Raw genomic sequence first — 12488 nt, 5'->3', positions numbered from 1 at the left:
AATCCTACACCATCCACACCAGCATAATGGTTTTGGCTAAGTATCAACACTGGGCAAAAAAAAAGCTGGAGTGAAAGCACTCAGCTGTTTCAGGAGCATTTATTGCTGGGATGCATGATAAATGTGTAAACCTTATTCATTCCCAAAGAAAGATGACAGGAAGGGAGCTGTCCATGACTTTGCTCTAATTTTCTCTTCTCGGTCTCTCTCCCTAATTAAAAAGCCAAATCAGGAGTTTGACTGCACAAGCTGGGTCTGCCAGTGATATTCTCCAGCCTAATCCTTGTTTTAGCCCTCCCTTTCTCTTCTGTCTCCATCTCTCCCCTTTTTCATCCCTCTCTCTTTACTCATCCTGCTCACTTTCCCTAACTGCAAGCAGAAAACCACACCTAATTCGTTCCTCCCCAAACACATAGATTTATTCAAATGTAGCATTTGCATAATTCAGCATTTACATAATTGATTTCCAAGCAAGCTCGTTTCTCACCATGTGAGGTGATGTTGGAGACTAAAAGGTCTCATCCTGTCACATCTCTGTCACTTTTTCAGTTTCACTCCTACACAGACGGGCACACACACTGACTCACATTCATTCACACACACTCATTCTCTCTCATGCATACACACACATACACGCAAACACTGCTTCCTTTCAGATTTCAAGTCTAAATCAAGCATGAAGCATCACTGAACTGGTGCATCTGGTGACCCCCATGGTACAGCCATAGCAAATATGGTTCAGCCAGGTAGATGAATTGAGATCCATCAAATGAGTGAGTTAATTTTTGAATGTCATCATTGATTTGGTTTCTGTGCTGGTCATGTTTTACTCCATGTTAGCTGGGTAGGTGTAGGCAGGAATTCATGGGTTGTAGTGGAGTACATTAAATAGAGTAATGAGTGCAAATTAATAGCTTCACTTACATCACATTGCATCACAGATAATGTAATCTGACACTGCCTGTCAATTATGCAAAAAACATCATATGCCACTCAGCTGTACTGCCAAGATCAGAGTCAGGGTGTCATCACGCAGGTAAAAGATTGTTGTGTTTTCTAGTGTCATAAAAGGCCGCACAATCAATTGTTAAAAGATCACAATCTCGATTCACACATGTACATGACCTTATTTCTAAACACAGATGGTTCTTAAGCATTTTAATTCACAGTCTACATCGTAAACAAATTCCCCCAAACGCAGCCCTGCCGCTGCCTTCAACCAACAGTAAAGCGTCTTTCAATACTGCCGGCTGCTGTTAAGTGAGGAAAGAGTGAGAATGCTGTTCACTCTACTTGAATGACTAGAAATGGGTATTGAAAACTGGTTCCTGTCAAGAACACATCAGAAATGGTTCAGTTCATCGACACCATTACCCTTTATGGTTACCCATTCCCTTGTTGATTTTTTACATAACTTCAGAGTGGCCAGACCTTACGTCGTCTATTCTGTTCTAGGTATCATAGCTCAATTTCAGTTTCCAAGAAAAACTCTGATTCAAGATTTTTTGCTTGAAGTTTTATTAAGAACCACTGAACACAGAGAAATGTAAATTAATTTCTCACAAGAGATTCCTATTCTCTATTTATTACTTATAAACACAATACAATGTTTTTGACAGAAAACCTGTGAAGCAGACTTTTTTTTGCAGTATACTTACAGGAGGAGTTGATAAGGGAATCGATGAAGAATTGGATCAATGAGCAGAATTGATAAGGGCATTAGTACCTGTATAATCCTATCAATACCCATCTCTATGAATGACCAACTGAATGTTATTTTTATTCTCTTAAAGTTTATCAGTGCAATTAACACTAGGAATAAAAAAAATGTGTCAGAGGATCGTGATATCAATTCTATGCCAAAAAGTTGTGATTCACATTTTTGCCAGAGTCATGCAGCCCTTTTTTCAAGGTTAAAATCTTTTTAAATAGCCTGCTGTTGAGTTGAGCTTTCACCAATCAAAGGAAACAACTATTTCAAGAAGCTCCTGGTCCTCTGGCTGTCTCTTGTCAGCCAGGTACCACCATCCATCCATTTCTGTTAGCTAACGCCTGATTTCAGCTTGGATGAATGATTTCTGTGCAAGCTGTTGGAAAAAAAAAAGGGTCCTAAGGCTTCAATTTAGAGCATGTCTCACAATGCGTTTCAGTGGGCTTTCTTTTACAGCTTGTTAAAGCATTCCTACAAAAGATGACTTTGTCCCTGGCATTCTGTTGTCTCCCACATGATTAGGACATCATCAGAAGAAACTTTTAGATAATGCAACATGTCTTGTCGGTTTTTTTTTCAGCTCATTTTGTTGAGGGCTGCTGTGGCTTGGTAGTAGAGTGAGTTATCTCTCAGTCTAGAGGTTTGTAGGTGGATCCCAGCTCCTGTCGTCTCCATATTATGGTGTCATTGGAGAAGATACTGAACTCAAAGCCGCTCCTGAAATGCACAGCCCTAGGTGTGTAATTGTGAGTGAATGTGAGATTATCACTGGTTTGAAAATGAGCACTTAACGTTCAGGCTTCTGCCATCAATGTGTGAGTGTGTGTTTTAAAGGGTAAATGCCACATTTGGTATAAAAGCTCTTTAGAGTTGTAAGGGGATTAAGTAATCATTATATAAGTGCAATCAATTTACCATTTGAGTTAATCTTTTGCATTTTCATATCTTAAACCAAGATTTTACTGATATGATTCATGGACAAGACTATATCCCGTGTGTGATAAGGAAGGGCTCTTTGGCTATGACATAGTATAGCCAACCATAGAGATGGTTGGTGTGTTATAGTAACAGAAGTGCAAGAGATTTTTTTTGTCAATCTGAACAGCTCCAGCGTTTTCTGTGTATGTCTTCTGCAAAATAACTTGTGGATTTAGAATTTTTTAAATAAAAACAGTTGGTCCTCTGCATTTTTATTGTTGGCATTATTTGGTGGTGTTTCTCAGCTGGGTTTTTAATTAAAGGTTAGTGATGTCTCAACAGCCACTTTTTATGAAAGATAAAGGATGAGAAAAGTTGTTTCTGTGGAAACGCTGCTGTAATAGGTCTGCAGAGAGTTATTGACTTTTGATACATCCTGGTGTATGATTTTTCATTGACACCTTAAGCAAATTAGCCAGCGACCTTCATTATGTTTACAAAGAGATCATGATAAACTCCATTAAATTAATGAGTTTCTGGGTAAAATATTCTAAAATATGTGCGCCTTACTCTGTGTGGAATAGTTTCAGGGACTTTTTTTCTGTGAGTGCAGTTGCTCCAGACTCTTAATGTTCAGACTGAGGCGCCTGACTGCTGGCCACAGGGGAGCTCTGAGCTGCAAAAACAACCAGTGGTTGTACCTTTTAATGCCATGGTCTGCCATGGCCCATGGACCACACCAAACTGCTTATGTGTGTGTTTGTCTGCATCTGTATCACAACAAAGCTCTTCACCTCTCTTCTAGAGTCTGTCATCTATGGAAATGGGACCTCCACACCCCTGCAAGAACTCTGCAGGGGGTCCACACACACGCTCACACACACATGCACACTCAGTCACACTCAGGTGCACATTCAGTTTAGGGCCTGCGCCGAGGAGCTGGGAGGTTAAACAGATGGCATGGGCTGTATCCGTTACACAGATTACCCAGCACACAAGCTCACATTCTGCAGCAACTGGCTTTGTGAGTCCACCTCATTTAACTGAATGGAGTTTTTATGAGGCATGCTAACATTAGAGCCACCCAGCGCTCTAATCTATTTCTTTCTTTCATGCTGGACCAGTGCCACACCAGGATACGATGTCCTGCCTCTGTTCTGTATACCTACTGTATAATAACCAAATATTATATGATTAGCTGAATTTGCTGTATGTGCTGTACTAATAAAGAGGGCGTATCTTATCACACTCTGTTATCATTTCTGGTTTATTTTTGAGAGAAATCGAAGAACATCTGTCATTACTAATGCAGGTGTCACATTATCTGGCTGAAGTTGTCCTCAGTCAAACATTTGTAGTGTGTGTTTTATGGGGTTGATCTCTCTTTGACTAAATGCTGAAGCTGTCTTTTCTTTAACACTGAATTCCTCCGTTGTTATCACGCGCCTCTTCTCACCTGACTGTTTCTTTATCCACCACTCCACCCCTCTTCTTATATCCTTCCTCAACCTGTCTTTCATCCTCCCCCTCTTTGTCTCCATCAATGTCTCATGCATCTTCCTTATACCGTCTGCCATCTCAATAACTCCCGTTCCTTGTCTCCCTCCTAGCCAGCAGATTTGGATGCCTGGGTAAGCAACACGACTAATGCTGTTCATTTTTCCTCGCTCTTTTTCGTCCTTTCTCTCTCCCTCTCTCTCTCTCTCTCTTCTCTATTCAAATGTCATGTTTTCATTGTGCGTTAAAGCGAGGCTGCGAGTGTGCCGCCGCCGCCACCATTCCACACAACAACACTTTGGGAGGTATTCAGCTAGAAAATTACACATCATCTGTGCTGCTAGCAGAGGTGATTTTACACACAAACACACACTCCTACACACGCACACACACACATAGACACACACACACACACATAGAAGCAGCCCTTAAGCATCAAACAGACGCTGCAGAAAGAAGTGCAGTGAGCACAGTCTAGGGATTTGCAGATGTGGTCTTTTGGGATGCATGTGCCTGTTAAGTTAGGATAAGATTAGATTGGATTACAATAGATGAAATGTAATGTCTGTGTGTAAAGGTGTGTGTGTGTGTGTGTGTGTGTGTGTGTGTGTGTGTGTGTGTGTGTGTGTGTGTGTGTGTGTGTGTGTGTGTGTGTATCCACACATGTATTCAGCTAAGAGCAAAGAAGATCATACAGGGATGTTGCTGATGCTCCATCTGATCTACATCACACCTGCAGATGTACATTACAAAACTCTGTGTGTGTGTGTGTGTGTGTGTGTGTGTGTGTGTGTGTGTGTGTGTGTGTGTGTGTGTGTGTGTGTGTGTGTGTGTGTGTGTATTTATGGTCATGATATTCTCTCTGTATTTCAATGCTACATAAATCCATGCCCCATTGCTGCCGCTCCCCAGCCAGTTTCATTGTGCTCATTGCACCATATCATGTTCATACTGCTGTAGCACAGCTTCACTCATTACCCTCATGTGTTAGAGATAATATGTGTTAGCAAGTGCCCAAGCATTGTTTAATATTCATTTTAATATGCTCACACATACTGTGTGTAAATCTCTACAGAACAAATATGAGCATGCCGGAAAGAACTGAGCCACCCCGTGTTCACCGTTTGCATGCTTTCTCTCCTTTTATGCATTTTAGTCATAATATGGGATTCAGTTTGTACAGCTGTTGAGGTTCTTCTTTGATCCACTGCATACTCTCCACAGCATGACCAAACTTCTGACAGGCACACTGTAAACATTCAATCTCAACGGTGCTGAAAGATTTTCAGTGGGTTGGTTCAGCTCAGTTCACTGTCAGCTGAAGTTAGAGTAAATCAAAGCGAATAAAAAAAAAAAACAATTAAGTGGGTATATTTACAGTTTTATTTCCATTAAAAATTACTAGAGGAGACTGCGTTGCAACACACATGACAGATTGTTTGTTCATAAGTGTTCTCTGTAGTATGAATGTGTTATCCTAAAATGAGATGAAAGCGTGTGTAAATCTGGAGCTGATAGGGGATGGGGTGAAGTCTCACAGCCCTGTCTTGTACAGAAGTCTTTCAAGTTGCATGCTTGAATTGTATCATCAACTTTGTCTTGGACTGTTCCTCTCTGTTATTTACTTTTTGCAGCTCTGCAAAAGTCCTTCATTTTTACTTCAGTTTCTGTTTTTTGTGTTGCTGTAGAAAGTGTTTATTATACAGGTATCCATATTTTTACTTTGTGGCACTGTGTAATACATTAAAAAACATTCACCATTGTGAGTCACCTTAGTCCCAGAACTGTCATCCTTTGTGACTCTTTTATGTAAAGCTCATAGCGCATGTGCTTTTTTGACTTCTGGCAACTTGTTTTCAGTGTATTTCTTCTTCCTCTGCTTGCATGCTGCTATGGCCCAAACTTTGGCTCTTCCTACAGCCAATCTGCCATCTATCTGCCTGTTAACGCTTGGCTCAGCGGGCATTTTAAAGCGAATCACCTCATCCTAACGCCAGCATCGCCATATCTGTCCCTGCAGCTGCTGTTCCATGCCTGCTCATGCTTAGAGTTGTAAGTTCTCCTCCATTAGATAGACTCGTTGTAAAGTTGTTCATCTGTTCCGTTCACTGTGCCCATTATGTCCATCAGTAATCATTGGTTTGTGATATTATTGTGATGAATTCAGAGTAGTAGCATATCAGGCATGACACAGCCACAAGGATCTTTATATTATTACCCTTACACCTTTTAAAGGATATCTATCATTATTCTGTTTACAGGGGGAGAGGTCAAGAAGTTTAATTTACTACCCACTGTAAAAGCAATCTAGTTCCCCCTGTATTTCAGCAAGTTGAGTGTAACTTTTCCATATTGGCAGAATGTTTTTTAAATCTGCTCTGCATTAAAAGCAAAAACATCTATTTCCCTTAGCCTTTCCTGTCTCCTGTGTCACATTTGTTTTTCACAGGCATAAGAAGTATCTCACTGGGCATCATTCTGTCCACTGAGTAACCACTTTATTTTTAACATTAGTGTTTGTGTTACTTTTGTTACATTCTAGGTAGGGATGCACAATATTATCGGCACAATATCGGTATCGGCTGATAAAAGCTTAAAAACACGTTTATTGGTATCGGCAGATATGAAGATTTCTGCCGATAGGCACAGCCGATAAGGTGCTATTCAGTTAGGATTATTATTATTTTCCATCTGAAAAATAAGCTCCTTAAATAAAATGTAGCACTTCATTTATTTGCACTGCAGAGCTCTGTGTCTGTCACCAGGTTGTTACAATAGCTCTAAAATAATCAAATGCAACTTGGTTATGTTTAAAAATGCATTGTACATTTAAAGTTCACGTGATCTTAAGAAATTATTTTTCCGTATTTCAATACTGAATGTCTTGAGTTTGAAAAAATAATACATTTCTTATTTATGGTAAAATCAAATGTTTTTTGTCTTGTTTTATGTGTGTTTCTTAAACGAATAACACCGTCACAATAAGAGTAACATATAAATTCCAGTACAGGACTTAGCTTTCTTTACAGTGAAAAAAACAAACAAACTTGTGATTATCGATATCAGTATCGGCCAAAAGGGGTTTCGATATATCGGCATATCGGATATCGGCAAAAATCTAATATCGTGCATCCCTAATACTAGGCCTTCAGGTTAAAGGTGCTGTGAGGACTTTTTGTTTGGGGTTAATAGCAGTGACACCTTTGGCTGGAATCTGTAATGGTTTTCAGGATTTAGACTCCGTTTCACCCACTGTTGTCAGGACATGACTCTCAAAACCAGTTGTAATGTGTAGTATCAATAGCAGTTAGTCTGTGCTCTTATCAATTTCCTGTTTAGCTTTCTTCTGCTTTTCTGTCCTGTTTTGCCTGTCCAGCAGTCTGTGTCCACCATTGCCACAAAATAAATCCAAGAAATCCGGTTGGTGTGGAGTTGTCACAAAGACTTTGCAAAGTTAAATTATTTGAATATTATGTATTAAGTCCTCACAGTGCTTTTAAGTATTCAGATTGGCTTGCATAGGCAATATTATGATAAGGTGAATCAAATATCTGCTTCCTGTAGAAGTAAGAACCTGTACACTGTCGTTTTTTTCATTTTTTACACTCCATCTTTCTTAGGCGAGACAGTTGGAGATGAAGGAGAAGGAACTGGCCAGCATTTCAAGCTTTTACAAAGAGCAACTAACAGTACTGGAGAAAAAGGTAAAGACACCCCACCCCCACACACACACACACATCTTATTCACTATGAAGGAGACAGCTTTCTAAAACAACTACTGAAGTGCTCTATTGACCTTATGTAGATTTAAAAAAGGCATTAATTTATTATTTTATCACCTTTTTTGCAAGAGAGCAAGCTTGCAGCTTGTAGCAAAGTGTAGACATTTTAAACAGTAGAGCAAACTAACCAGATGAAAACACCCTGTAGGCTTTCACTAAAGGAGCCATTACACGGCAGAAATATCGAAAATGTTCTTGACATGACATATTACTCACTGTCCTCAAATAGTGAAATCTCAATGGGACACAAGACACTCATTTCTATCTTGGAAATGTCAAGCCCACATACCTGCGTCAAATTGCAAATGTAAATGAAATGAAAGTTTCCAGCAGCTAGATGAGAGTCACAACTCACCGTTGAAAGATGAGCACTCCAGAGCCTTTGCAGGAAGAGAGATCTTCAGTCGTCTAATCAAATGTACTGTGCTTTTCACATCACTATGTACCTTTTACCAGCCACCCTCCCGACAAAAAGCAGGAAAAATATAGCAGTTTGGTGGATGCTTTTAAGAAGTTATGTTCTGTGTTCACGTCAGCTGAACACTAATGCATGGTGGATATTTTGCTCTCAGTGAAAGCCACAAACACAACTCTGTCTTGTTTATGAAGTTTGCTTGAGACGCATCACACCACTGCTATGAGTGAGGTTGATACAAGTGTACATGGTAAACAGAGAATTAAAAAAAAAGAGGGAAAAAGGCATAAAGAACAAAAAATTCAAGGTGAAACGAAAGGTAGAGGAGATTTGAAAATCAAATACAGAAAATATGAAAATGCGTTTTTGTTGCTGTTAAAAGTGTCATCCCTGCTTTGAGTTGAATTGCCCATTGAATGATCCTAAGTGGCCGCCCAACTTGCCCCACCTCTTGGCTATGACTGTTCCCCACACTGTGACCTTGGGAAAGACAGGCCAACACATCAACAGAGTTATCAAGTGGACACCTCCCTGGTCAAGTTAGGCCTACAGTACTGAGAGAGGCTCCACAGCCTGCTTCAGCGACCTGAAAACAACTCCTCCATGCTAGTTCCCACTGCAAATCATAGTCACACGCAGAGAAAGAGAGCAAAAGAGAGAAGAGCTAGAGTCTGTAGAGAGAGGTTAGACTGAGGACTATGAAGACAGAGCCAGGATTAAAAGCCTCTAGCATCGTGTGTTAATTGAGGATTTGACTCTTCAACTGATTGTTCACAAAGTGTCATTGAAAACCGTTCTTTTACAAATTGAATGAACACACAAGAGCTAAAAAAGCTATTAAAAAATAACATTATGGTGAGTTAGTAAAGTTCAGTGATTTTTAGATTATGAATAATGATTATTTATATTCATGAATTTCACTGTTATTGAACACCAATCCACAACCTTAGAATAGAGTGCTTTAGCTAACCTCATTTGACTGAAAATGACACAGTAAATTGGTCCTTTAGAAACCATAACATGGGAAGCATCTTTGACTTCATTAAATGGACACTACATGTGTCCATTTAAGTGTCCATTTTAGTGTCCAAGCAGTTTAGTTTCATTACTTGAAATGACAACAAGATAAATGGTCACCTGCCAGAGGTTAAGAAAAAAAAAGATTAATAAACATTTCAGAATCATACAAAGACGTTTTCCAGTGGGTTAACAATTCAAAGCTCTTCTGTGGTAATGGGGGTCAATCAACCCCTCAAAATTGATGCTACCAAGTCCTACAGGTGTCTCAACTTTTCCTGAAAACTTACAGCTGTCTCTGTCTGTATCAAAGTAGTGCTGGAACACACTGTGAGCATCATTTTAACAGTATATTAAAATGCAGAAAGTAGCTTGTTGCTATAATAACGACAGGGAAAAGGCAATGGACAGTGAAAGAAGACAAGACCATCTAAAAAGTGAAAAAGTGAAAAAATTAACACACAAACACTGTGAAATCCTTCTCTACCTGGCCATGCTGAGTCTTTATTAGTCAACACCTCCTTCCAGCAGCACCTTTTAGCAGAGGGGGTACAGTGGCTGGTCCTTGCCATCCGCTTCTTAGGGGCCTTTGAGAAAACCTCTTACATTGCCTAGCTAAATGCAGGGGCCGACTGCACACCACAATGCTTGTTGGAAGAGACTGATTGGCAGAAGAGTTGAGGATGCTCTATCTTCCTCCACTTGCCGTAGCAGTTGCCTTTTCTATCGCTTCTTTTTCACCCCTCACTTGCTCGTAGCTGACCTGAATGTGAATGAGGGAGTGAGACAGGAGGGGACTGAGAGCAAGAGATAAAGAAGCTATATAGACTGTACATTAAACAGACAGTCTATTCTGCCCTGGCGTCCATCTATTTCCTTCTTTTCCTTCATTTTCCGATTGAGCACGCCATTCATACGGACTTTCTTTAATGCCTCCCTTCCTTTCCCGACCCATTTTTCTTCCTTTACCCTTCTTCTACCTGCAGCTAATACCATTCAGGTGAAATAAATTGCTCCTTAGAATGTTGAATTGTGACTGACATGGTCATATACGTGAATGCAAAACACAGCTTGAAGTTATAATATGTCTCACTTTCCACATGAATGATGATCCAAGCATGTGGAGTTGTCTTCACATTGCTTTCAGATATCCTTCACCTCCAGTTTTATTTAAGATCTAAGAAATCTGAGACAGAGATTTAAAAGAGATGAACGCCATTACAGAAGTGCCAAAACAGTGATTTTAAGATGTTCTCACAAACACTTTATCGTTTTGTCCAAAAAACAGGACAAACGCACACACTCATGCACACACAGTTACAGTGTTTGTATGTGTTAATGATCTGAGTCAGAGATTTAAGCCACAGGACAAAGCAGACAGATTAGCAGGAGAGTCCACTGGTAATTGGTGTGTGATCTTCCTCTAAATCAACATTGTGCTGTGGCTTAGTAGCCCCTTTTATAATAAGCTGATAACTGTGTACGCTTGTGTGCTTGTGTGTGTGTGTGTGTGTGTGTGTGTGTGTGTGTGCGTGTGTGTGTGTGTGTGTGTGTGTGTGTGTGTGTGTGTGTGTGTGTGTGTGTGTGTGTATGTGTGTGTGTGTGTGTGTGTGTGTGTGTGTGTGTGTGTGGTTGATTACCTGTTTAAAACACATTCAAACACTCTCTGTTGTCCGATTTGCCTTAGGGATGAATGTTGATAACAGACTGTTGTTTGTGTGTCAATGCTGTTTGAGTCCACTTCTGACACAAATGAGAAAACAGCACACACACCCATGTCTGTGTTTGTGTGTGTGTGTGTGTGTGTGCTGTCACATACGAAGTAATTGTGATAGAGTAGCCAATCCACCACACAACTTCGCATCTCCCCTCTTCTGAACACAAAAAGACAACACTGCTCCAAAAACATACCACTACTTCCTTTCTCATACTCTCTTTTTTTCTCTCATTTATTGGTGGATGCCTTCCTAATCTCTTCTCAGTGTGCAGGTACAGAGTATATCAGTCTCCCTGTGGCAACATACCCTGTGACTCTGTAAACAAGTCTCAGTTTAAAATTCACCTTTTTTAATCTTCTCCCCCCTGGAAGAAAATTAATCCCCCTTCGTCCAAGTCTGGAGTGTGAAACAACCCCCCTGACACCACTCCCCACCTCACAAAATCCTGACATCAGCCCATCTCAATCCTCAGCTGCTGGAGGGTGTTCAGACGAGTGTGCATGCAAGGATCATCCGACACAAGCATTCACGTATAAACACAGATTTAGTCACACACCTGCATGTATGCAAGCTTACACACACACACACACACACACACACACACACACACACACACACACACACCTACACATGGGGAGCCACACTAATCCTCTCCACGAGTCTTTCCAACACCCCCAAAACCTTGCTCTCCACCCCACTGAGGGTTATCATCCCCCCTTTTCTGTCTCTCCACATTGAGCTTTTGTCCCTACGGGTGCAAATGACTGGGAAGAGCTCAGTGCCAGTGATACTGCTGCCGCCTCTTTGGTGTCATCAAAGCTGAGGTGCTGCTCTGTCAACAGACATAAAAAAAACATGTTGATATGCACAAAAAATACACACAGACTTAGGGTTCCCCCAGCTGTACCTGCAGGTTTAAACGTTACTTTTACACATCTGCTCCTCTCTTTTGTCAAACCCCTTTAATTCACAAGATCAGAGATATGTTAATTGTATCCCATTCAACTGTTAACTTCTCTTGATTAAAGAACTGTTAAAAAAGAAAGAAAATCGGAAGAACAGATCCATTGCTGGTGAAGTTTTTCTTCCAGAAACAGCCAAGTTTGACCCCACATATAGTTTTGGAGCTAGTTGATAAAGTCTCTTCGGTGAAGTTTGACTATACATTTTGTACATTTCTACGGATAAAGAGAAATAATATGTGATTGTAAGCACAAATTGGATCCATCCATCCATCCATTTTCTCAACCGCTTATCCTGTTCAGGGTCGCGGGTGGCTGGAGCCTATCCCAGCTATCACTGGGAGGTGGGGTACACCCTGGACTGATTGCCAGCCAATCCCAGGGCTGACACAGAGACAGACACACTCACACCTATGGACAATTTGTAGTGGTCAATTAAACTGATGAGCATGTTTTTGGGGGAGGGGG

At 40.6% G+C, this 12488-nt stretch overlaps 1 protein-coding gene across 3 annotated transcripts in view; it reads left to right on the top strand.

The window, feature by feature from the left end:
• Positions 1-12488, top strand: part of chchd6b (coiled-coil-helix-coiled-coil-helix domain containing 6b) — a 60509-nt gene that overhangs the window by 11768 nt on the left and 36253 nt on the right. Inside the window, exons 5-7 of one of the 3 annotated variants that reach the window (XM_074679148.1) lie at positions 4240-4260; positions 4377-4475; positions 7747-7830. In XM_074679148.1, the coding sequence (XP_074535249.1) occupies positions 4240-4260; positions 4377-4475; positions 7747-7830 (204 nt within the window). The remainder of the gene's footprint in view (positions 1-4239; positions 4261-4376; positions 4476-7746; positions 7831-12488) is intronic. The other 2 variants (XM_074679158.1, XM_074679167.1) reach the window with 2 other exon arrangements.

The sequence above is a fragment of the Halichoeres trimaculatus genome, unplaced genomic scaffold, assembly GCF_033239565.1.
Source record: "Halichoeres trimaculatus isolate MK-OKI-2021-1 unplaced genomic scaffold, fHalTri1.1 fHalTri1_scaffold_1, whole genome shotgun sequence".
NCBI lineage: Eukaryota > Metazoa > Chordata > Actinopteri > Labriformes > Labridae > Halichoeres > Halichoeres trimaculatus.
The sequence above is the reverse complement of the archived record's forward strand: the minus strand, read 5'-3'. Positions and strand labels throughout refer to the sequence as shown.